We start from the raw sequence: 27,982 nt of genomic DNA on the forward strand, positions 1-27,982 counted from the left end.
TTACAATTTTAAACAGTACACATTTATTAGGGTTCTTGATAATATTATTATTATTACCACAAATAGTTCTGGCAAGAAAACAATATGAAATTAAATTAACATAGAAAAAGGGTTTAAATAAATGGTTAAATGGGCAAACATATTAAGTGTAACCGATGATATTCAAGAATACCAATCCAACTTCTTCCCTGTGAAACTGTTTCTAAAAAGTTGTCTTAGCTATAAACACATCTAAAATGAAAATATGAAAATGCTTCCCATAGAAAAATACTAAACAGGTTTTATTTTATGTACTTTGTGAACAAGAAAATTACGGTGAGGGAAATTGAAATTACCAAGGGATATCAAGAAGCAAAATATCACAAAATGAAAACTAATGTCAAAGTTGTTGAGTAAACAGCAAATTAATTATTCTTCAAATGGAAATAAAAGCAGACTTCATATCCATCTTGGGAAGTTTAATAAAATTTACTTCTTTGGCTGAGAAGTAACTCTGTTAGGCAATTTTCCTTTGAAATTAGAAGCCTTTTGCTGTTTTGCCATTTTCTCCATTTTCAGCTAGGAAAAAAAAGAACTGCATTAATTTATGAAAATGGACAGTTTGTGGAAGACTACATTTTCACTGTAGTTGTTACACTGCTTTTAAGGTAACTGCCGATTTTTCAATAGAAGTACAACTAGAATTCATATTAAAAGTTAACATCACTAACTGAGACCATAACTTAGCAAACAGTCACACGTATAAAAATGACAGATTGCACATTACAATTCAGTTTTTACTCTTTTTAAGGGATCAACTGCCCAAAAGGTGCATTATATTTATGATGGTTGACACTCCTTAGCCTCATGATTGGTATAAAAAGATGCCATGAAGACTGTAATGGAAGAAAAACAAAAACAAAATCTAACTTTACACATTCCCAGCTCTTTTATGTGTACAATTAATGGAAAAAAACACAGAAGTTCAAAGATTAACATATTTAGCCCCCTCAGCTTATTATTGATCTCCTAAGCCACAGAGCGCTGACATCTGAGTTCACCATCCACAGTAGTAGTAGTTGGGTGTGATGGCACTTATGTAACAAGAACTGCATTTGTAGGACATGCTCTTACTTACTAGACGCTGGGATAGTAGAACTAATAAGTAGCATTATTCTGTGTTGTCAGAATAAGATCCATTCTCCCAGCTTTGAACTGGACTGAGCAAGTTCAAAAATGGACAGACAAATGGCCAATTACTTATGGAGGACCCTGTATAGTTCAGCACCTTCTAGGCTTATTGTGAGATAAATAGAGAACACTGGTTGTAAGTTAAAGGACAAAATGACAGAAATTAATACAGAATTCATATTAACACATGGAAGAACTGTGTGAATTAAAAAATAGAAAATGCACCCATTCTATTCATTTTTGAACTCGCATTTTCTGTCATCTGGTGGCAGAGAACCAAAGGCTTTCTGCATTGACATGTCAGATGAACACTGGGAGAACTGGCAGACTACACACAGGTAATAAATGGGATGGATCTCAGGACATGAGGCAGCAACCCTAACCACTGCACTACCATAATTCCACAAAAAGAATTTTGATAAATCAAGAATAATAGTTAAAAAAGATAATTGAACTTAATGCATACAGTATATTTTTAAAATATTATATATGCTACACAATTTTAGAACAAATAGGTGCACACGATTTAAACATTTGGACAGTAACATCATTTGTTACCCTTTCTTGGTATCGTCTTTCAAAGAAAGCCATATCTTCTTCTTCAGATATACGCCTGCAGACAGTTTCCTGTGCCTTTGTATCTAAGTTTTTACCTGCAAAAAATGCCACATGTTATCATAAATCTTTTATTTCTTATATTATTTATTAGAATGAACCATCAAACAACCCGTCAAAAAATCTTTACCAGAAGCAGAAACACTTCATACTTCTGAGTTATGACAATAAATTATCTATTTTTTTGACCATAAAAAGACACTGTTTACTCACACAGAACACCTGAGTAACATACTTTATTACACAAATAGCAAAATGACCCGAAACATAAAATTATTTGTATTTGCAAGAACAGACAATACTGAAAATTAAAGTGGCAGATCAATCCCATTCATATCAACATCACTCATGATTAGCCCTTGTTCACATTGATCACATCTATACTACATGATGTATTGATTTTTTAGTTAATAAAATTTCCTTGAATTTTTAACATTGCTTTATGGCAGGGGTCCCCAATTCTGATCCTGGAGGGTCCCAATGGCTGCAGGTTTTCATTCTAACCCTTTTCTTAATTAGTGACCTGTTTTTGCTCCTAATTAACTTCTTTTGAATTAAATTTATTTGACTTGCTCTTGTAGATTTCAGCCCCTTAATTGTTTCTTTTCCTTAATTAGTAGCCAAACAATAGTGAGATACAAAATGAACAACTGTGTCCATCATACAATATCTGAAAATAAAGAAAGGTGAAGGTCTCAGGAATGCTGATCCGCTCAGGTCCCCAAAACATTTTAACAATGCTCTTAGAAAAGAAAAAATCGACAATTTCAGAAACATATGCTATTGCACAATGACAGCAGCAACAAGCCATGGATTTAAAGAATGGGTTTAATTAACAACAAGAATCGGCACCTAATTAAGCAATGGTTGGAGTTTCAAGCCCTGACTTAGTTGGTCTTCTGTTGGCTCATTCACTTCACATTTCATTTCTGTTTGGGTGCCATTTCAGGAAAGAAATTAAGCAATTCAGAACAAATCAGTTAAATGAAAGGAAAGGGAGTTAATTAGCAGCAAAAACTGGTCACCAATTAAGAAAAGGGTTAGAATGATAACCTGCAGCCACTGTGCCCTCCAGGACTTGAGTTGGGGACCCCTGCTTTATAGCATTTGGTGTGGTTTGGTTTACAGAAAAAGAAATCAAAATGTAGTATAAAATTAAAACACACATTATTCCAAGTATTTTAAGACACATCAATGCATCTATAAAAAATGAATTTCCTGTTTCTATTCCTTTTGGGCCAAAACTGATCGATAGGACAACTATAATAAAATGTTAATTCAAGGAAAATCAGAATGGCCCAGTAATTACTGTTTCTGCTTCACAGCACTAGAGTCCTGCATTTGAATCTAGATCATGGCATTGCCTGTGTGGATTTTGCATGCTCTCAATATGGATTTTCTTTTAAATACTTTGGTTTCCTCCCACACCAAAAATGTGTTTCTTAGATTAACTGGCAACTCTACATTTGTCCAGAATAAATGTGTACGTGAATGTACCGTGTGATAGAGTAGCACTCTGTTCAGGGTTGGTTTCAGTCTGCACCCATGCTGCTAGGGCAGGCGCTGGGTCTCTGCGACTCTGAGCTGGATAAGCAAATGAAAAAGACTTAAAAAAAAACAAAATTCCAACTTCATCCTCCTACTTAAAACACATTTGCCTGTATTAATAGGCAGTTTATTTTCCATAATAAGAAAAAAATGTGAAAGTTTTACTCAGACAAGCAATGCAAATGAAGTATACAAAGAGTGCCATTTCTGATGTTCTGATGGTGAATATTAAAATGTGAATATTGCAAAAATAAATAAATAAATAAATTTATGGTATAAGTAATTGATTGATTGTACCACTAGAGGACACCAAACATTAAAAAAAGTGACTGAATTTCCTTTTTATAGATCTTTTTTTATGCACACATGTAATTGACATAATGTACTTCATTACTATTACACATTGGGGTAATGCCTTTATCCAAGCAACTTCCAAAATAAGATAAGCTACATCTTTTTACAGATATTTTTTTACAGTTGAAGTACAAGCAGGTTTAAGTCATTTTTTTAGGGGTCAAACAGTGAGGTTGAAATAGTTATTGAACTGGCATCTTTTAGTTTTAAAGTCTACCACATTAATCCATAATGAATTACCCTTTTAGTGCAAATAAGTATGAAAATATAAAAAAAACAATTTGATCTTGTACATTGTGAAATTATACACATTACACACACTAGTGTGGTGGAGTATTTTTTTTTTGTTTTGTTTTGTTTTTTCTGTCATCCTGGCCATCAGACCTTACTTTATTGTTATTTAGTATTGCCTAATCTTTTCTTTCTTCATCTTGTAAAGCACTTTGACCTACATCATTTGTATGACAATGTGCTATATAAATGAATGTTGTTGTTGTTTAAGGCTTATTACCCTGCGCTCTGATGAAGAACAGAAGCACTCATCTATAACTACACTGATACAGAGCACCTTTCATTAAATAATTGCATAACATTTTCAGTTACATTTATTTAAAAATAATGTGAAACCATGTAAAGACAATCTTTAAAACTGGAATGGATTTTCTGCTCCCTCCCCCAACCCCCCAATAATAACCCCCCCCCCCCCCCCGTGCCTCCCAAAAAAACCCCAAGACCCCAGGGGATCATGGCACCCACTTTGAAAACCTCTGGATTAGAGCACAGGCCACCTTCACCAAAGACAAGTAACCACTCACAGGGATGCTCTGCCCCGTTACCCACTATTAAAGTCAGTCAGTCAGTCAGTCATTATCCAACTGGCTATATCCTAACACAGTGTCTCATGGGTCTGCTGGACATATGTAAATTATCCTTTGATTCTAGGACGTGTATGACAGCCAAAAAAACTTAAAAGACATTAATTACATCAGTAAAGCAGCAGAGTCAATCACTTCACAGTTATGCCACTTAACTGCAACTGTTGAAAGGTATCACTTAAGGAAATCATAACTAATTAACTAAAAGACAGTAATAAAAATATGTTGCTACTTTACAAAAAGTAAAAGTAGTTTTTACAACTACTTCTTTTTTTGTTGTGTACAAGACTATCTGCCTAACTAATTGAATTTTTCATGTAAAAACAGCTTTTAGGAGAATCTGAGAAATAGTTCTTTAGGTGGTTTGTGAGTTCCAAAAATAGAAAGAAAACAAGAACTTTCACAAACAAATAGAAACAAATGAGTCCATCAGGTTTTTTTTGGTTAGCTAAGAGCAAAGCTGTCCTGATATCTTGTCTAGTTACTTTTTACACATAATAAATGTATGACTCACTAGTCTTTCCTACCAGGTTCTCATGAGTCTTTGTGTCAAGAAGCACTTCCTACATTCAGTCTTGTTCCCATAGTCTGCACAAGTGTTTTAAGAGTAGAGGGTTTTCTGACCATCCACCTACAGTATAACTCTCAAATGGTTTACCACTGTGGTGACAAACTCAGATCTTGGAGGGCCGCACTTTCGTCAAGTTTCAGTCCAGCCACTTTCAGTTAACCTACTAGTTTACTGTACTCATTTTGTTTTACACATATATTTTATTTGCTTAATTGCTTTTAATTTCTTAATTGGCACTCAAACAATAAAGATGGCCAAAGCCTAATACAAAACAAAAACTGAAAAGATAGAGGTGTAAAGGGAAGTGAGAACAGATCAAGGCTGAGAGAGAGAGAGAGAGAGACAGACAGTCTGTGTGGTATAGCGGGTCCACAGCTCTTAGCAAAAGCCCGTTATAGATAAATAATCACCGCACTCGCGGCTTAGCGAGGGGGCGTGGTAGTTGTGGCTGAAGCAGTTCTCAGGGCGATCTGCGGTGTGGGCATTTCTCACCTAAGTGCACAGGTGAGAGACTGCCCACATCCATGATTGTTCCTGGTGCTGCTAATTTGTCGCAGCTGCTATTCTCTCTTGACCTATATAGAAGCGGGAGTCAGCTAAAAAGAAATTGAAAGAGTAGAACAAGAAAGGAAAGAAAGACGGAGGTTGCTGGAGAGAGAGAGAGAGAGAGAGAGAGAGAGAGAGAAAGAGAGAGAGAGAGAGAGCGCGAGCGAGCGAGCGAGTGAATGCTCGCAGGCAGCTGTACGGAAGCCTGGGTGTTAGGCCGACACCCGGGAGTTGTAGTAGTGGTCGCTCCCGCTGAGTGATCGAGTAGCAGGAGTGACCAGTGAAGGGCGACTGGCCGCGTAAGGCCGGGAAGGCAGTGGGAGTCGGGAGGCTTGGTGGAGAAGTCCTTGATGTGAGCATCCTGGTCATCAAGGATACCAAGTCTCGAGTCTGGGATGAGTGCACGATCAAAGCCAGGATCGGGAGGTCTTCAAACCTGTTTGAAAAGGAGTGAAGGACAGCTGCAGAGAGTGCGTCTCGCCTGCTGCAGTGCTCTGATGGGTGAAGCAGGTGAGACGCTAGGATAGAAGCGATCGGGCTCTGAATGGTATTTTAAAGGACTGCTTCCAGCATTGTTTTAACCTCGGTTTTAAAGGATTGTTTTTTCTATTGATTTTTAAACCTCCATGTTTCTTTTATGGATTATTTATTTCAAGTATTTGACTCACTGCACTTTATTTATTTGAATATTTTGTTTTTGATTGTTTAATAAAAGCACTTTTGCACTTTTTCATCATCCACTTGCTATGTTGTTGCCTCACTATCTAGCTCATTGGTAACATTACCAACGGTGTAGGGTTCAAGGGCTCCCGAACAGCAGATGGGAGCATGGAACAGAACCTGCATTGTCACAGTATGTCACTGTGAAACATGATGGACTCCCAGATGTAGTGCAGAAGTCAGAGGATGACTTGCTCAGCTTTAGCAAATCTGAATAAATATCTGCTTCTGACACAGAGGAATCAGGTTTACCCTCAGCCTGCAGCTGCATTCCTGCTGGGCACAAAGTAAACAGAGTTGGGCTACTGTCACTGCCCATGGCTGTCACACACCTAATTCAACATAATAAGTTCAAACTGCTTAATTTAGAGTCAATGGTATAACTAGCTGAGCAGGTCTGACTTGTCTGCCAACCACCTTAACCAATAACTACTTTCTTGCCCATGGTGCGTCAAAGCACCGTGCCTAGCCCTAATGGTGTGGTACCATAAGGAAAGGTAATTTTGGATGATTCTTTTTCTGGCCTTTATGCCTATGCTGTATTCACTTGTGAATGGAGTTGTTCCAAGTTACAATTTGAGAAATCACACCCTCCCACCTTATTTTACACAGTTTTGGAAGAAATACAAGGCTACTATTTATTGGTAGCTTAATACACACAAAAAGCAATTAAAGAATGGCTCTAAATTTTTTGTGATCCAAATACAATGCAACCTCCAGCTGCAATTCTAGTTGATCTTGAAATTATTTTTTTTAATTTTACCCAATCACTGCTACTTCAGAAGTTGTTGAAATCTGATAAAAAAGTTACCTCCGAATTCTTTTACTGGGACCTGTTACTTAAAATGGTGTTAATGTACAGTTACCCAAAAGGAAATATCTATTTCCCATAGCATGTGGATACCACGGGTAACTCTATTAGGAAAATTAAGCTTCTTATAATATTTCTTAAATGACCTTTAGACTGCATAGGTCACTCCAACAACTCAAGATCCCAGGAGATGTTATTAGTTTCTACAAAGAAAATGCACCATAATAGTACAAAACCATATTGGAAGTAAAATTAATTCATTTATAACTATACCTAAATGTCAGTTAATGTAGATTGGTGGATGGCTTTAGAGAATTTTATTGACATTCAATTTTGATTTTCCTCCCTAATACATGTCTTGAGAACAGCACTCACTGCTTTCTTACCTTCACATGTAAGAGGATTCTGTCCATTAAACGTCTGAATGAACATGTTGTCTATAGCTCCTCCTGGTGTGTCAAGAAGGTCCATGGATGGGGCTCCTAGAAGAAAATGAAATCTTTTAAAGAGATGGCTCTTAAAAAGAATATCCCACACCTGCAGATCACATTGCTGACATAGTATATAACATTCTTTGAAGATTTATATTGCAAATTGCAATTCAGATATGTAACTTCAACTTTGTATTACTGTGTCTTTTAGAAACGGTAGAGTATTGGATTCCTTCATTTATCAAATTTCATTTCAAGTAAACAATCTTCAGATCCATCACTAGCTTACTTGTCAGAATAATCTCTTCAAATTTCATGTTTGCATTCAGATTCAGGATCCTCTGTCAATATTTCATTTTTAATTCAAGAAGAAGAATGAAAATTCTTTAAATAAGAAAATAAATTATCATTTTAGAAAATATATTGATTGAAATATTAGAATGAGAGATCCAAGGCCAGTATCCAACAAACTGTGGAACAATATTCTAAAAAACTACATGCCCTAAGATGATCAGGTGTTTACATAAAACGGAAGGCTGCAGTGTTGAAAATACTTAATACTCAAGATTAGTTTTAAGTCACTTATCTAAACAAACCAAATTCTAGCTGTCAAATAAATTAGCCTAGGCCTCAAGGAAAAGGAAAAATGACTATTAGATGGTTAAATCCTGCGGTGGGTTGGCACCCTGCCCAGGATTGGTTCCTGCCTTGTGCCCTGTGTTGGCTGGGATTGGCTCCAGCAGACCCCCGTGACCCTGTGTTCGGATTCAGCGGGTTGGAAAATGGATGGATGGATAGATGGTTAAATCAGAATTAAACTGCTGACTGACCAGATGACTTTTTCTAAATCTCAACAAAAAATGAAATGAATCAAAATCAAAGAATTGCTATCATTAATGATTCAAGTGCTACATTTTCAGATTTGAACTGCAACTTATTTTTGTTGACACTAAAAGAGCATATCTCCTAACCCCTACCCTGAGCAACCTTCTGCTGGTACAATATGTTTGAGAAAGGGTTATTGAAGGTGTGAAATTCGGGTTAGATGTGTGGTGTTTAGGAATGTGATATTCAGTTAAGCAGTGATTTTCAATATCCTTACCTTTTTTGTTTTTCTCCATTTTATTAGTATTATAAAGCTACAGCACAGAAAGCATGTTTCAGAACAACTGAGCATACATTTAATAATACAAAATTGCATATGAAATTCAATTTAATCTTTATCCTCATTTACAACCCATCTTAAGTAAGATACAACATAGAGAGGTAGTATTAAGATACAGGTCAGTTTGGGGAGCATGCACTGGTACAGTGCATTGCCACACCTACTGCATTACAAAGCAGCTAGGAATCACGGTTGGCAACCCAACAGACAGACACTAGGTTAAGTCCCACCCCCCAGAAATGACTATCTATCTGCAGCAGGCTGGTATTATGTTTGCGTCCCCTTGGCCTGGTACAGCCACTAGGGGCCTCAAAAATGAGGATTCTGCAAGCCGGATCACCCATGGAGAATCGCACCAAATAGCCGCAGTGCTGTAACTGACGCACCCTCACAATGCAAGTAATGTGCCTAATTTGGGACTCCATGACAAAAAGTCAAACCAGCGGTACCCAAATGTTCTCCAAAGAGACACAGTACCGAAGAAGTCCAGTCTTCATCTCAGGTCACTGGATAGTGTATATGTCTTGCAACCATATAGCAAAATAGGGACCATCAGGACACTAAAGACTTGGACCTTTGTCCTTTTCCGGAGATATCGGGACCAGCACACACCATTTTCCAGCGACCTCATGACCCACCATACTCTCCCAATCCGTCTACTGACTTCATAGGAAAAGTCACCAGAGCAAACACTTTACGAAAATTGACAAAGGCTGCAGAGAAATTTGTGTTTGCACTCAATCAAATCCCTAAGTGCCAGGATGTGGTCGTGCTAGACTTCTTAGACATAAAACCAGACTGCGCCAGTCACTGGCAGCAAGGACCTTACCAGGCACTGAGAGTAGTGTTATCCCCCTGTAGTTGCTGTAATCCAGGCAATCACCCTTCGCTTTTCATACAGGCCGACAAGTCCTGTTTTCCAGTCAGTTGGGATGTCTCCAAAATGGAAGCAAAGAGCTTGTAATGCCAGAAGAACAGCCTTACTACAGCCTGGAGAAGTTCACCCTGGATACCACAGATACCTGCAGCCTTCCCTATTCTAAACTTGTTTACCACCTGTGCAATCTCAGTGAGATTGGGTTCACAGCTAACTGGAGGATTAGTCTCAAGAACCGTGGACCCAGAGATATTCAACATCCTTGCTGGAGGATCAGCTTTAAACAGCTGATCAAAGTAGTCAGCCCAACAGGTCACAACTTCAGCATCATCTATAAAGACCGTTCCATCACCCGCCCTGACTGCAACTCTAAGAGCAATAGATTTGGATGTGTGCAATGCTTCGATTCCTCTGTAAGCGGGACATGTGTCACTAGACCATAAAGGGTGTGTCACTTGCTCACAGCTTCCTCTAAAGCGTCTCCTTACCTGACCTCAGAGCTCTAGCAGCTGTCTTTCTCAGTTTCCAGTATAGACCAGAGTTGCCATCAAACTGTACACCGGGACTCTCAATGATATTCAGAGTGCCCTGCAAGATGAAATATCTCCTTCTGGGAACACCGGTAACACCAACACAACCCTCAGCAACCTTCATGGTTTTGTCACGGAAGGTCTCCCACATCACATTAGGATTGGCAGTTGCACCCAAGTCTGCAAGTTTCTCACACAAACTGTATTCAAACTCATTAGAAACAGCTTCCAGGTCCAGCCTCATTCTCTTATTAGGTGGTAGCCTACAGGACAGCTGGATCTTCAGAGAAGCAACAACAAGTCTGTGGTCAGAATTGACAAACTGGGAACTTCTGTAGACCCTGCATTTTTGGAGGAGCTTCTATCTGCCCATAATGATGTAATCGATCTCCTTCAGCACACTACCAAGTATTGGAGTACCAAGTCCAACATTGTGGCTCAGACCACTGGAACCAAGGTCCAGAGATCTGCAGCTTCTGATCTTTTGCAAAGTCAAGGAACATGGAGCCACCTTCACCATGGTTGCCAGACCCATGGGGACCAACACGGTCCTCATAGCCAGCCCTGTCAGTGCCAGTTGTTGCACTGAAGTCGCCATGACCAGATAAGTGTCACCATCAACCACCATATGCAGTTGCGAATAAAATGTCTCCCTCACCAAGACATCACTCACCGCGACTGGAACATACACTAAGACAACAGACAAGGCACCCAGAGAGTGCCTTAAACAGAGTCGCATAATACGCTAATTAAAAAGAGTGACATTGGACAGCCTATCTGCCACAACAGCAGCTACTCCCATAACAGCCATCAAAGCAACCAGACCAATAAAAGGTGTACCCAACCTACAGAGATATGGTGAGTCCCAGGTCAGCACACCTCTGAGAGTGCCGCCACTGAAATGCAGAGTTTACAAAGTGCCTCTGACAGCATAAGAAGATGATCATCATGTTCCATCTGCCTACCCAGATGGGCCACCTCAAATTGGGACCCAAGTGCCATCATGCAGTGGGTGATGCCTCCGCACCACACCAGTTCCGATCCCCAACAGGCCTGACCCCATTGGCTTTCCAGCAGTTTCAACTCTTCCGGGGATGAGCTCACAAGGGCTTTCCCCCATCCCCTTCATAATGCAAGGAGCCTTCTTGTGGGAGGCTGCAGCAGAACTACTCCCACAAAGAGCAGAAAGCTCTTGTCTGCCGTTTCTGAGCTTGGCGAAATTTTTACGGTGGCTGGAGAGTCAATCCTGCCACCAACCACCAAATTTTCCCTGCAAGTTGGACCACTTGTGTATTAAAATAACACAACATATTTTCGCTATGCAATATTATCCTATTTGGTAATTCTCTGAAAGCTGCTAAACACAGATTAAAAATAATATTGATTCCAATAATGTTTGATTGGTAGGGGAAGAAAACCTTACAGGTGTACTGGATGCCTCCATAAAGAATCTGAACAAGTCATAAAAATATGGTTCACCCACAACCTGGTTATATTACCTCACTGGGTAATGGGTGGACAACCCAGTAAGTGAAAAGGAAGTCTCATCCACCAAGTCAACCACACTATCTCCCTTTCTCTCTTTTGTGCAATGGTGAGCCCCACCTTTTACCCTTTAATTGCCAACAACTACCCTGCCTGCACCTTCCCACATTGGAATGTCAAGTTGCTCTTTGTCAGTATTAGTGGCTCACTCTCTCTTTCTCTATTTTTCACTCTCCTCAGGATGCTGTGAGCACAATGTTACTCTAGCTTAGTTAACTTGACTAAGTGTCATTACCCTTAGCAAAATCTTACCAGCCAGGCATTCCTACAGACAGCTTTTAAATCAATGAAATACTGAATTTTGTTACTAAATCGGCAAAATTTGTGGTGAAATGTGAATGCATATGTTGCTGAAGACTCTTTCTACATAGTAAATCACACATAATCTTCATGGACATTTTTAAAATATTAGAACATTAGAACAATCTAGACGAGAACAGACCATTCAGCCCAACAAAGCTTGCCAGTCCTATCCATTTAATTCTTCTAAAAAAACATCAAGTTGAGTTTTAAAAGTCCCCAAAGTCTTACTGTCTACCACGCTACTTGGTAGCTTATTCCAAGTGTCTATGGTTCTCTGTGTAAAGAAAATCTTCCTAATGTTTGTGTGAAATTTACCCTTAACAAGTTTCCAACTATGTCCCCATGTTCTTGATGAACTCATTTTAAAATAACGGTCTCAATCCACTATACTAATTCCCTTCATAATTTTAAACACTTCAATCATGTCACCTTCTAATCTTTTTTTGCTTAAACTGAAAAGGCTTAGCTCTTTTAATCTTTCCTCATAATTCATCCCCCTTAGGCCCGGAATCAGCCTAGTCGCTCTTCTCTGGACCTTTTCTAGCACTGTTATGTTCTTTTTGTAGCCTGGAGACCAAAACTTCATACAGTATTCCAGATGAGGCCTCACCAGTGCATTAGAAACCTATTTTATAAAATCGTTCTTTTAGAGACCCTCTTCAGTCATTGTGTGTAATACAGTAGAAGAAAATTAGACAATGCCCACTTTGCTCTTAGCATTATCCTAGGCTTTACCTGTAATGAACCTTTCATAAAGCTGGAATAACACATATTTCATGTGGTTTGTTTTAGAGTATTGCCCTTTTAATTGTCAAATGTTTACTGTTTACTAATTAAACTGTTATCTGAGTATTTACATTACAATTTAAAATACACAGTAGCATTAATACAAACATCCTCTGATACTTTTACTTCAAGACTTCTTTGAACATTTCCTCAAAAAGGACAATATTTATAATAAAGACACTGCACTACGTCAGATGTACTAAGAGTTAAATAAGCAGAGTAGGCATATTTTAAACATTTACTTAATTCTAATATAACTGCATTGCCTCTTCTGATTTTGTTCTCTTTTTTTGTCCTAAGTCTGGAAACACCAATACCTACCAACGCCACTGTCATCAAGTCTCATGTATCCTTCAGCCAAAGAGCTGAACCCTGTCAGTCCACCCATTGCAGCATAAGGAACACTTTTGCCCACCGGTCTGCCACGAGCCAAACGTTCTTCTCTCGTCTCAATAAGTGTCTCATGAGCAGAGGCAGGTTGGCCACAACCACAAGTAAATGGGCTATGAAATCCAGTGCAATTTGAACCTGAATAAAAAAAATACAAGAAAAACTTTCTGGTTGTTTAAAAAAGTAAGATGTCAGAATGTGATTTGTAAATAAAGAGTTCTTCCAAAACAGAGAAGTTTAATATCTTCGAGAATTTACTAGGACTCTGACTTTTGCCATTATAAAGGCTGAAATCTATGGTCAAAAGTAGTTTAATTAATGCTTAATTCTTCTAAGGCTCTTCCATTTCTTTTTTTATTTATTTCTTTTATCTTTGTAGCTGTACTTTTTTATAACTTAGTGAAAAGTATTTTGGGCTACACTTTTTACATGAAAATGTGTTATATTAATAATGTTATTATCTATTATAAAAAAAAATTTGAGAGGGAGACTAGGAAGACGAGACATGATCTTCTCGGAAGACAATTTGAATCGAGAGACACTTTAACTTGCTCCCAGCTCTTAAAACAGCAACAAGTGACAGCAGCAGAAAGACAGCAAATGATCTGACGACATCTCCTTAGTATGCATTCAGCCACCCTAAACCCCCTTCACAACGCGAGCGGCACAGACGCGAAGTGGCAAAAGGACAGCTGCTGTACAGGCTTTAAAATGATCGACGGGCAGCGCGGCAACAGCAGAAAGACAGAAGATGATCCGACAGCATCTCCTTAGTTCACCACCCTCCCTTCCCCCCTTGACAACGCGAGCAGCATTGTACGACCTACGAGAAAAAGATTTAACCAAGCCCGGGGCTGGAAATAAAGGACAAGTATTGTTTTTACAACATCACGCGAGACAAGGCAGTGAGACATCATTTAAAACAAGTCCACAGACATCTAACCTAGCAGTTGTTGGATTACTGTTGGCAGACATGGTTTATGTGCTTCCAGCTCTTAAAACAACGATAAGCGACAAGCAAAACTTGCAGCTCGCCAGCAGCAGAAAGCCAGCAGATGAGCTGACCACTTCTCCTTAGTGTGCGTTCAGCCGCACCCCCTTCATAACGTGAACAGCGTTATACGTCCTGCGAGAAAGAGATGTAACCACGCCCGGGGTCGGAAATAAAGGACAAGTATTGTTTTTACAAAAATTTTAAAGTAAGAGTGAAAATAATGCAAATGTAACAATTCCCATGAAACTAACAATCTCTTTAAATTGAATATCCGGTAAACCAAACCCGGGGGTGAGCGAGCAAAGTGAGCAGGGGGCTGAGCCCCCTAGTACTTCTATAAAATTAAAAACAAAAATTTAACTCATAGAAAATTACCTGATCTGCTTTTAGCTAATAATCATGAATCTCAATTACTTATTTTTTATATTTTGTTAATTGGTTCATCCTTTCTGTAATATCTTGAACAACAATTTATAGGTTGGTACTTAGTGCTTGTCCTAATCATACTGACATATAAGGATTTTTATTACTCTGCATTCCACTTTTCAGCAAGTAACAATAATGCATGCAGCTAGTGCACATTTGCACTTCTTGAGATATGATGGTAGATAAGCAATATGTGATCTTCCAGCCACCGCTATAACTTGATTTTTTCTTATGTTAAGAATCTCTAAGTTCTCTCTTGTCTTCTTGAGCTTATTTCATCCTAATGTTATTAAAATACAGTTTATATAAATTATAGTTTGTTTTTATTTCAGAGAGATTATTACTGGTTCTGTTTGTTAAGGTTACATGTCAACTTTCAGTTTTCTGTCCACCCTTTCACACTAACATACAATCATGCCACTATCAGATTTTGTTTTCAACAAAGCTCAAATAAAACCAGACACCTCAAAACTACCAGAATATAAACGAATGTTACTGTATCTGGTAGGAGGTTAAGACAGAAGATCAGACTTCAAGAATTGGACAGTATTTAGTCAGACAGTTTGGTGTTAAAATAAGACTGAGATGTTTAAGAAGTTGAGCAGTTTGTTTATAAAAAGCTGCAAAGACTGGCATGGTCAGAACTGTCATAGCAGTTGGTTACAAATATCCCAGTATGGGACTCAAATGTTTTTTGTTTTTTTTTGGGTTTTTTTTCGTCTTATACGATTTCTCGTATTAGAAATTTGTTAGTTTTCGTATACCCCTTGGGGTCAGAGCGCAGGGTCAGCCATTGTACAGCGCCCCTGGAGCAATTACAGGTTAAGGGTCTTGCTCAAGGGCCCAGCAGAGTAGGATCTCTTTTGGCAGTGACGGGGATTCGAACCGGCAACCTTCAGGATACCAGCGCAGATCCTTAGCCTCAGAGCCACAACTCCACCCCAAATGTAGTACTATGTAATGTAGTACTATGTTAATCTGTCTAGGTCATGTTTCCATAAAATGTAAGTACAGGAAGAAATAACTATTCCAGAAATAGCTAATCCAGAGTGATAGTTGGCAGCAGGTAAACATACTGACTTATTCACAGTCTTCTCTTTCAGGTTATGAGGTCTCTGTAAGGTTGTCTAGCCCTTACATTATTGACAAGTGTGTGGGACTGCAAAGACGCTGAGCTTGTCAAAGGGAGTTCTTCATGGATGGCTCAGAGAATTCTGTGAAGCCCTCCTGAACAACTGACTCAAGGCTGGGACCCAAACCTGTTCTGGCAGGATGGTGCAAGGCACCTCCTTCTCTAAAAAAATGATGAGTTAACAGCACTGTGCTAAGTAGTTGAAAATGCTCACCTCACAAAGAGAAAGACCAACCAGGTTAATCTAAAACACAATGCTGTGGGAGGTGAAGAGGAGAGTAACTCGTGGTAGCTGCGGGAGGGAAAGAGGACCAGCAACTCTGTGGCTTAGTCTGTGTCTTTATTTTTTGCATTAAGAACCAAAGTGCCAGATATTTTTTTTTGTGCATTACTATGTATTTTGTTACTCCTCTTGATCTACCAAATTGTATTATGTGATATCATCTACTGTTAAATTCTGCTCTGTACTTCTATTTCTGTTGCACCTTTTGCACCACTATTGCATTGAGGATTACTTGTGTTCTGTTCTGTGTATTGTATTGTATTGACACCCTTTTTTTTGACACCCACAATATGCCCAATCTATCTGGAAAGGGGTCTTTGAACTACTCTTTGAACTGCTTTTCCCAAGGTTTCTTCCATTTTTTCCCCTACAAGGGTTTTTTTGGGAGTTTTTCCTTGTCTTCTTAGAGAGTCAAGGCTGGGGGGCTGTCACAAGGCAGGGCCTGTTAAAGCTCATTGCAGCACTTCTTGTGTGAGTTTGGGTTATATAAAAATAAATTGTATTGTATTGTATTGTACCAACACTTGAAACTCTATTGTGTTAATAAATTGCCTTACTGGTTTTCCTGATGTTATTTTTGAGTTTGGATTCAACTCATGAATATTCCTAAAGACTGCACAGTACTAAAATATAGTTATACTATAATCACAGCACTGCAAGTGTGTGGGAAATTGTGAGTGAGAATAGTCACTTGACATTAATCAATCAATTAATTAATTAATGGCTTTGCTTTTGGCAGTGTCAACAAGTAATTAGCCAATTAAATAAGGCCCCTTCTTTATTTTCCTTACCTTTCTCTACAGATGGGTTTTTCAGCTGTTAAACCTACTGTATATCACAGTTACTGAAGCACACACATTTCAATAAACAGAACAATACAATCTAATGATTAAACCCACTACTATATGATAACTGCTTATCCAACAACATAAAGGATGATATGCAAGTCAGACAAATATATAACACATAAGCAGCTGGTTGTATTTTGTTTATTTAGAGGTTTTCTGAAGCTTGTAGTTTTAAAAGCTTTTTGTTTAGTATTATACTTCTGGAATTCAGTGCAATGTCACTATCAGCATGCCCTTGTTCTAAATGCCTAATCATGGATGAGAAATAGCCGCACTGTTATGTTGTGATTAAAGGCTTATGTTGCCCATTTAGTCAAAACCTTGTAAAAGTTAAGACATTTACCTGACACTGCTATGTATGAGCTCATTACACAGTAATAGTCAAAAATGGAAAAGTATGTTCTTAGCTTGCTGTTTACTATCTATTTAGAGTTGTAATTTGTCTAGGCACAGATAAAAAATTTTATGATAACCAGCCTTTAAGGACAGCACTAGATACTGTGTGGTGTTGTGTGTAATTGCCCTGGGTTCAAGTGAAGAGATTTGCTTACTTTGAAGTGCATTTCTTGTATTTGCCTCATGGTCCTTTACTGTGGTACGTGTTATCAGCTATTTGTTAGCCTGTCTGACCTCTGCAAATTCATAAAAAAAGAATGATTCTGTCTGGCAAGAGAGTTTAGGAACTGAAGTTCCCTTCTTAAAGTATGGCTTGTTGTCCCTCCATAGTTCTCAGTCATTGACACAGAACTAAAGCTTAGAATAATGGAACTTAGAGGTAGTTCAGAATGTCCTTCTCATTGGTTCAACTAAGAGTAGCTTCCTTGCCCAAAAATGTACTTTCTTACTACCAAGAGAGTGGTTTAGCTTTCTTCCTTTCCTGAGAGATAGAAGAGATAAATACACCTATTTCTGAGGGAAGGCGTAGCTTCTGGGGCCTCATGTAAAACATTGTGCGTAGAATTCACACTAAAACATGGTGCATAGACAAAAACAGAAATTTGTGTATGTACAAAAAATTCAGATGCATAAAACTGTGCATAAGCAAAGCTCCATGCAGTTTCCCTTTATAAATCCCAATCAACATGAATTTTAAAGCACATGCACAAGCCTACAGCCCCACCCCAAATTCCGCCCCAAAATTTGCATATTTAAATATGCAAATCAATAAAAATATCCCCTTCAATTGAGTGTTTTGTTAAAAGACAATGGCAAAAGCACACAAAACAAGAAGAATTTCAGGCAAGGAAAAAGAGCTCACAATCTATTTATTCTGTTTCGAACAATATTACAAAATCTGACCCCCCCCCCCCCGTGTCAAGGATGCAACTCCAGATGGTGATGGTGCTGCTGTGCCCAGCACATCTTCGGGCACTGGATGCTTACATACCTCTGCCTCAGAAACCGCTGGGTGACTATCTGGCTGTGTGCTGATAGACACTGTTCTAGAGTCACCAAATGCAACAGTGGATGCTGTAAGAGGTGTGTACTATGAACTACGGAATACTAGGGCTATACTATGTGATACTGACAACAAATTAAAAGAATTGGTTAAAAAATAACTGTTGCATCTGATTACCTGTTTTTACATTCTGCTAATTACATTCAAATAAAGTTGTAACGCTGTCTGATTTTGCTGATCGTTTGGCGGGTCAAGATTATCTTACCGCAGGTATGGGAAAGTCACGATTGTGTATCACATTATACAACACGCTACATGCTTGCACAATGTGACACACTTTTTGTGAACTACAGAGCAGCATATTAATAGAGTGGAAATACTTTCTATTTAGAATAGAAAATACATTCTCTGAACACACCTTTATAGTGCAGCATCTGCACCAAGCGCCACAACGGATAGATTCACTGATCCTTACATGGCTCTTTGAGATGACTCGCTATCCTTAAAAGGATTGCTTGCCCTTTGTCGCACTAGTTGGAAAAAGTAACTGCGACTGTGCAGAGTTGCCATTTTTATAGGCTCTCCTGCTATAGATGATGTAATGCCAGATCATTCTTTTGGTGCTTCATCCCTGGCTGATGTAACTTGTCCAGCACCATTGCAATAGCAATGTACATGCAGTTGACTGCTAAGATTACATTTGGAAAACCAAACATTGCTGCATATTGCAGTATGATGTTTGCCAGTTCAGCCACAGTGTAAGGAAATCTTATATATGTATCTGGATGACAAGTGGATAATACTATCCCATACAGCTGGCAAGGTGTGACTCAAGTGATGATTGTGAAATACCCAATTGGTCAGCAAGTACACGTTGAAAAGCTCCTGTGGCTAAAAACCCAAGGGTGAGAGAACTTGCAAAGGGGCAGTTAAGGCTCAAAGTCTGCCTTTGTAAAGCCAGTTCCAGTTCAGCACACAGCTCCAACAGGATAGCTCTTGAAAACTGAAATCGACTTAGAAGCCAGTCATCATCATCTATAAATATGCACTCTCTTCTAGTTCTTAAATTTACAATGTCTTCTAACAACACTAAAGCAGCTATGGTAGTGGGAACAGTTTGGCCATTCCGTGCACCATTATATTGTTACAGAATGATTAAAATCAAGAGCCTTAAATTTGTAAACAATATGTAATTAATTTTGGTGTATTTGACACAGCCTGCATCATGGATTTGAATCTAAAAAAGAAAGACCACAGAAACAGTAGCATTGCTTTGATGCTGGGTGCCACCCATTTGTAAACCTAAGCAGAAACTTGTGTACATACAGTGTGAAGCTGACGTTATAATGTGCGTGGCTTTATGTAAAGTTTAGCTTTTATACTTCTCGAAGTGAGCAACATTTTTGTGATAACTGGATCAGATTCCTTTCCAATTACCAATCCAGTGCCTGTTTATAAGTACATTATTTTATCCATCAGATTCTGCCAGATTTCAGCCTGTGGTTTCAAGCTTACAATTAATTTCCCTTTAGGTATCTTTTTATCTGAAGGTGTCTCTGCAGACATGTAAGTTCATCCTTGATTAACACCTCTTGTTCATATATCAGACTCAAAGCATTGACCAAATGTTGGTAAAGCTGTAGTTTAGCCATTCATTTTAGTGCTCAACCTAAAAAGCAGATGGAGGGGGAGGCAGCTGGCTTTCTGCATCATTGTTACGTTTTCTCTCTTTACAGGCCACTGAAGACTATCAACAATGAACAATGACCACTTTGTGAAACAGGTCTGTGAACCATTGGTTAGAAGCATATATCAAAGAAAAGTTAGAAGCATATATCAAAGAAAAGTTAAAAATTAACAAAAAGTCTTACATTTTTTGCATTTGTAGCCTCCTGTCTCACTGTGTTCATGAGGAAAGTGCTTACACCTACATCGTACTGTCTGTGAACCATTTTGTGGCACGAAGATGTAAGACGCACACTGACAACCTCGCACCCGGCAAGGAAGCAAAACTGGACGATCTTTTGGAATCTCTTCAAAGTCAGTTTTATGCTGTTTGTATCTAGTCAAAAATAGAATATAACAGTAAGGTTAAAATATTCTTATTGCAACATATATTCATCAGTATCAGGACAATTCATTCACTTTAAAAAAACTGCTACATCAATAACTTTCCCAATTTTGTATAACATTGTGTAAAAATAGTAAGGTAAATTTTCACAATTATGACAATATTTTCTGATAGAAATTCAAAATAAAAATATATATAGTGTTCTGTGCGTTATAGTACAGGATGTTGGCACAGGCTTCACATTGCCAAAAATTCTGCATTTAGATCACTCACCAATTCCATATGTGTGAGGAGCTACTTAGCAGATAAAACAACAGAATCATAATTTCACCCTTCTGTTTTAAAAAATTATTGCCATTTCTTCCTTAAGAACTGCTGCTTCTTTTTTTCCAGACGTTTTGGATGACTTGCATGTAAAGCCTGCTTTAGATCTTTCCATAACATTTCTGTTGGACTATTCTTTAGGTATATTACCGGAATGTTTAAGAATGTTTTCATGATGGGGGATGGGGGGGGCATTTTTGACTGAACATTTTCTAAAGACTCTGAATTTATAATTTCCTTAATGATGGTAAGACTTCCAGTTCAACCAGAGAAAAACAACCTCAAGTCATTACATCCCATGTTTGACAGCTAGGATAAGCTTATCTTAGAGGTGGATATTATAAGGGTGGAACCAAATGCAGATATTTGGATTTTCCAAAAAGATCAATTTAACGTCATCAGTTTAGAATGTCCTAAGGATGGGGAAGACTGTCGTCCTGAAAGATTCCACTTCTATCAGGACAGAAATGTTCCATCATAAGATGAATGAACACTCATAATTTCTTTGGAAATTGGAAAATTTGGACATTTACCTTATTCTTTTCACAACTCAGTGGACCAAAATAATGTCAGGAAAATGCACCCAGACCACAACAGAGCCATCAGAACTTAACCATGCCTCGATGTGATATTCTTTATTATTTCAAGTGCCACACCTATTTAGAAGTACTTTCGTTTAATATACACGTAGTTTGCAATGTTAATTTAACTACATTTTTGTCAGTTTGCATCCTTAATTTAACTACATTTTTGTCAGTTTCCTGCAACAGTTGCAGAGGGCTGGAGCTTACCCTAGTAGCATCACACACAAGACAGGGCACCAAGTTCATTGCAAGTATGCTTGTGCATTTACATTTACTTATTTGTCTGATGCCTTTATCCAAGGCGACTTATAGCATTCATGATACAATTGGTTACATTTCTTTCTGGTTTTCCAATTGGAGCACAGGTGTGTCAAGAGACTTGCTCAAGGTCACACAGTGTCAGTAGTGGGATCTGCACCCATAACCGCAGGGTAAGTAGTCCAAGATCTTAACCACTATATCACACTGCCTGCAAATATAATGCATATAAAGTATGGAACTTTTTAACAAATATTTGAAACTATGATAGTACACAATAATTTATTATTTCATCCGGACACCCACACTAACAACTCACATGGGGTCAATTTAGCATTACCCATCAAGCTAGTAAAGTTCATACCTTGGAGAATACATGTATATTTTGCATTATCAGTAAAAAAGACCAGGAGACAAATTAAGTACAGGAGCAGACTAAGTTGCGGTCTAAAAACAGACAAGGTTCAGAACTGGGGAATCAAAGTAACTAGTGTCTTAAACCAAAATAAGTGACAAGAATCTTAAGTGAAAAGGCTATAACAGAAGTCAGTAACAAAAAAAGCCATAACCAAAATGTTTTCTGAAGTTGTAATATTTTCTTTGAATATGCAAATACTTGGATATAGAGCTAAGTGCCCCACCATCATGTAATATTATATGAACATAATATTATACTTTACTAAGCAATAAAAGACTAAAGGATTTCTACATATATATGGTCTCCATACAGTACCTGTGATTGCAGAAGCAGGGTGTCTCTGGTCCAACAAGTTTACAATCCATTCCTGATGGAACACCCCAGGAAACATACAATCTATTCATCAGTCGAGCTGGTAATACTTTCTTCTTGTACTCTTCATATTCTTCAGGAGTAAATAGCTTTCCCCCATCATCCTCCCCTACAATCCTAGGAAATAATGTGTTTGTGACATCATAAATAGAAATCAATGCAGAATCATTGGGAACCTGAGCAGATCAACATTCCTGAGACCTTCATCTTTCTTGTATATTGCAAGATGGACACAGTTTGCTGGCCATGTTTTGGCTCATTGTTTGTCTGCTAATTAAGGAAATAAATAATAATTAAGGAAATAATTATGGGTTCTGAGTCTTCAACAGCATGTTAACTAAAATTAATTCAAAAGAAGTTAATGAGCAGCAAAAACAGGTCACCAATTGAGAAAAGGGTTAGAATGAAAACCTGCATCCACTGTGGCCCTCTAGGATCTGAGTTGTGGACCCCTGCTATAATACCAATGGTTCTCAAGTTCAGTCATGGTGTACCCCTGTGGTTGTGGGTTTTTCTTCCTACCAAGTTAACAAATCAATGGGTCACTTTTAATTCAAATTAATGTAATTGTTAATTTAGTTACCATTTTTTCTTCTGATACTTTGTATTCAGAGTAGCATGCCATAGATTTAAATGCATAAACTAATTTTTTCCATTTTCCTTAAGTCACTTTTTTCTGTATATTTTTCTATCTAATTGTAAGCAAATACTGATAATTTGTGACGAGCCGACCCAAAAATATATATATATTTCATGTTTGAAAAAAGAGAAAACTTTGTTTATTTTTAGGCTAAGAGAAATTGGTGTGTCACATTGTGTGATGTTTTCAGGCAATAAACAAGTGGCAGCGATAATACTTGAAATCTGCATATATTAGCTAGTAGACAAGAGAAAGTTACATCAGATAAGGAAAAGAAAATGTCTAATCAAGCAATTTGCACAGTAGGCCACTAGCAAACTACCAACAGAAATGTATACTTATATAGTATCATCAGTGAAAGAGACAATTGGCAAAATGCTGCCAGTGTCATCAATGGAGCAAATTACTGATTGTCAGGTGAATCGAGCATTATGGCGAACACAATAAAAAAGGCTTCCTCTCCTTGCCCACCTTTTCCCATTGCAGACGAACATGAGATTTATAAAGATGTGCTGGGCACATCCCAGACCCAGGTAAAAATAAGACAGGAATAGGATTGAAAAGAAATTCAGTAAATAAATAAAAACACTGCAGTCTCAATATATTTCATTGATGTTATTTTAATGGGGGAGTAGTTTTCCCCCCAAATTGCAACAAATTGACTAGGCACACCATAGGTGTAGTTTTTTTGGTCTCTGAAAAAGTGTCTGACATCAGTAAAGAGATAGATGAGTTTAAATAGAGTATAATATCAAAGCCGCATTCTTCTAGAGTTCAAAAAAAAAGGGTTAAATGTAGAAAATTGTCAAGAATTTCTCAGGATGACATAAGTACAAGTTTTGATTCACTGTGTTCAGAGTTTTTTTTTTTAATGCATATTTTCACTGCAGTTAGTTTTAGGATTAATAGTTATGATCCTGTTTGAAGTGTCCTGGTGTTTTTCATTGTTCCAGATTGTTATTGTTTTCATGAACATCACAGCATTGTTGACAGCAACTATGCTGTTGTTAAACCAACATGTTTAATATTGTGACCACATTCACACTGCAATTGAATTCTCATATGTGAAACGGATCTGATTTTATACAGACGTGTGATTAGCAAAAAAAACAATACAGAGTCAAAATTTTCTGAAAGGATTTAGCTGCAACATGAAAGCAGCCTAAAGGACTTGTGCTCTTTCAGACATGAGCCGTTTTATGTCAACAACAGCATCCAAAAAATATTAAATGTGTTAAAATGCTAAAAATGGGGACATTAAATCCGGTTCAATTGTAAATGTTTTTTATAGGGTGAGGCCCCTAATTCTTCAAAGCACGTATTAAACAAGCTGCTGGAGACATTCTTCAGGAATTTAGGTTTGTGCCAATTCAAATACAAATTAAGCAGTTTCTGCATATTTTTTGGCAACACATTCATGCTGCGAACCTCCTATATCTCCTCATTGCAAAAGTTCAGATATGGGGACTATGCAGGCCACTGGAGTAACTTGAAGTCAAAGTCATGTGTGCAGAAGAATCTTGTGACAATATATGCCTTGTGACATGCCTAATTATCCAATTGGAAACACCCATTTGAAAAAAAAAGAATACATAATCAGTAATAATAAAGAGAAGCACGTGGTTAGGAAAAGTAATCAAGCATGCCATAACATTCAATTGATGTTCATTCTGCATTGAGATGCCTCTTATATTAGCCAAGAAAATATTCCCCAAATCATTAAACTACCTACACCACTACATAGTGTTGACACAAGGAAGCATTGATTCAGGGATTAATTAATGCTGTTCATAAGTAAAATTCTGACACTGCAATCAGTATATCACTATTTCTATGAGTAGCTAATATTTATTAAGTCTTTTGATTATCTCATTTTAATGGGCATGTGGCCTAGTACACTCACCTTCCTGTTCTTTGTTGTCAGAAGTAAAACCTGGCCTGGTTTTCTCTGCTGCTGTAGATCATATGCTTCAAAGTACAATGAGCTGTGTTTATGGAGATGCCCTTACAAAGAATTGGCATTTGAGTTTTAGCATCGTTTCTTTTAGCTTAAATGAGTCTGGAAATTCTGTTCTGGCCTGTCTCTTCTTCTATTGTATTTTGTTTATTGTACCATTCTTTGTAAACTCTAGAAACAATAGTGCATGAAAATAAACAAAGGCTGCTGTTTCTCAGACTTTGCAAGCAATGCATCTGGTAACAACAAGAATACCACCTCTAGAGTTGTTTAGATTACATTTTATTATGTCCATTCTAATGTGGGCAAGAACAACCATACCTCTTAATGTCTGCAGGCAACATAAAACATATATATAAAGTATTTATTATCCAGCCTATGTTATCTAGTTGAGCACAGGGCTCACTCAAATTAATCCCTGTACAGAAGTAAGTAAGTAGGTAGATAGGTAAGTAGGTAGGTGGGTTGGGTAGATAGATAGATGGATGGATGAATGGATGGATGGATGGATGGATGGATGGATGGATGGATGGATGGATGGAACATGTTTAGATAGATAGATAGATAGATAGATAGATAGATAGATAGATAGATAGATAGATAGATAGATAGATAGATAGATAGATAGATAGATAGATAGATAGAACATGTAAAGTTTACACAAACAACAACCAGAGGAACTGAAACCAGGACACTGGATCCTTAGTGAATCATAGCTATCAAATAATAAATGTATTCTTTATAATTATGGAATAAAAAGAAAAAAGTCACATCTGTAGAATCTGGACTGAGATATAAAACACACAAACCACATTTCTTACATTATAACAGTACTTTTTTTGGAGTTTCGGTTTCTTATCTTATCTTATCTAGATGCAGAGAAGCTTGTCCATGCCTTTGTCTCCTCCAGGCTGGGTTACTGTAATGCGCTCCTCATCGGGATTCCTGGCAAGAGTATCCAGAGACTTCAGTATATTCAGAACAGCGCTGCCAGGATCCTGATGAGGGTGCGAAAGCATGATCACATCACCCCCATCCTGAAAACCTTTCACTGGCTCCTTGTCCTACTCAGAATAGAGTACGAGGTCTCCCTCCTCACCCATCAGTGCATTTATGGACATGCCCCCCTTTACTTACAGGAACTTCTCACCCCTCATACCTCCCCACGTACCCTCCGCTCTGTACACACTAACACCCTCCAAGTCCCCAGAACTAAGCTCAGCAGCATGGGTGATAGGGCTTTTTCATCTGTGGCGCCGAGGCTGTGGAACGGCCCTCCCTGATTACCTGAGAGCCCCACAGTCGAGATGCTTTTAAACAAAACCTAAAAACTCATCTTTTTAGAAAGACTTTTTGTTAGAGTATTTTATAGATTTTTTTTTCTGTTTTACTTTTATTTTGACTCTGTAGCACTTTGAGATTGCTAAAATATAAAGTGCAATACAAATAAAATGTATTATTATTATTATTATTTTGTGGTTCAGATGTATTCTGCTTGGTCCAAAGAAATAATTGCAGTGGCCAAACCTGTCCTGCCCTTCTCCTATTAATGGCCTATTAAACATTTCTAAACCTAAACAAGTACATAAAAATAGCAAGACAGAATTGCTGATCAAAAATGGATGGTTCAATAGAACGACAGAATGGTAAGGTTCACTGTGGCCTCTTTACCATTATCCAAGGACAAACTGCACCACCTGGAAAGTAAACAGAATGTGCCCTTATAGGCTCATCTTAATGAGGCACTCCTGAATCAGTCTTGGTAACGGCGGCTCTTGAGAGTTTCCATGATAACTATTAAACCAACAACAGTGAACGTTGTCCCTGGAGTGACAAATACACTTGTGAGGGATATTTTAGCACACTGCTGTTATGATATGCTTAGGATCGCGAAGGTGAGAGATTAATATGGTTTTGTTTGTAGCTCGTGTATTATCCATGTGTACACAGGAGTCAGGCAGTTATGGTGGTGATTAAAATTAAAATTAATCTTATAAATCAAGAAATTAATTGTTCATTAGAGGTATTAAACTGTGTATATGCATACCTGTACTCAATATTCTATACTGAAAGCTAGATCCGTATGCGTTGCAATTAAAAGCTGTTTAAACCTCTTAGGCGGACACAATCCCCACGAACGGTGTGTACTTTAAAGTACGAAATCGAGAAAGGGCTGTTTACACACCTCCTGTAGAGCAGGTATTCGTCTACTGCTGTTGCCGCATCACTGCTGAGGCCTATCCTTTGCATTGTAAACGCAGGACGTATCAGACCATTAAACAGCACGGGTGCTTCCTGATCCCCGGTCCTCTTGACTCGGCTTGGCCTCAAAGTCCCAGCTGTCAAGCTACCCGGTGAGAGTTGTGGTGGCGTTGCTAGGCGACGCGGTTAGTGGCGCCACGAAATAACGAGATAAGAGATGAAGGCTTCGGGACTCATTTCACACGCCAACTAAGGGGTGAGCTGGGGAACTACATCCAGCGCCGAATTTCCCACCTCTTTTATTGACTCTTTTAAGCACATCTACGCAGAACTGAAGAAGGAGCCTGCGTAATAATTTTGCAGGCAGCGCTGTAAAATAACGGTGTGCAAAGCAAAAAACCCTACATAACAATCAGCTTTATTCTTTGTGCGTCAGTGTGACTTTCATGTTCCTTTAAGTCTCACTTTCATCACATGACCTTAAGACAATGACCTTTTCTTATGAAAAAATACGATTTACATACAAAAAAAAAGCAAAATACACACACTAATATATCAGTCAGTCATTTTCCAACCCATAAATTTACAAATAATAGGCTATATTGTGCGTCATATAACATGTAAAATAAATAAATCTTGTATTATGTATTACACATATTTTGATTTATTCTTCTTTCGGCTGCTCCCGTTAGGGGTTGCCACAGCGGATCATCTTCTTCGATATCTTTCTGTCCTCTGTATTTTGTTCTGTTACACCCATCACCTGCATGTCCTCTCTCACCACATCCATAATTTTGATTTATGCAAAGTATAAATACACTAGACACTCTAATCATG

The 27,982-nt window shown here is 38.1% G+C and overlaps 1 protein-coding gene across 1 annotated transcript; it reads right to left on the reverse strand.

Moving 5' to 3' along the window:
* fam221a (family with sequence similarity 221 member A) lies at positions 1 to 27,384 on the reverse strand. The gene is made up of 7 exons (XM_028818277.2): positions 27,129 to 27,384; positions 22,290 to 22,463; positions 20,191 to 20,381; positions 13,169 to 13,375; positions 7,597 to 7,692; positions 1,729 to 1,823; positions 1 to 558 (listed from the first exon to the last, which is right to left on the reverse strand). Exons 1-7 carry the CDS (start codon positions 27,191 to 27,193, stop codon positions 469 to 471), a joined length of 918 nt encoding a protein of 305 aa, XP_028674110.1. The 5' UTR covers positions 27,194 to 27,384; the 3' UTR covers positions 1 to 468.
* Positions 27,385 to 27,982: the final 598 nt, after the last annotated feature.

Source organism: Erpetoichthys calabaricus, chromosome 13 (assembly GCF_900747795.2).
Source record: "Erpetoichthys calabaricus chromosome 13, fErpCal1.3, whole genome shotgun sequence".
Taxonomy (NCBI): domain Eukaryota; kingdom Metazoa; phylum Chordata; class Cladistia; order Polypteriformes; family Polypteridae; genus Erpetoichthys; species Erpetoichthys calabaricus.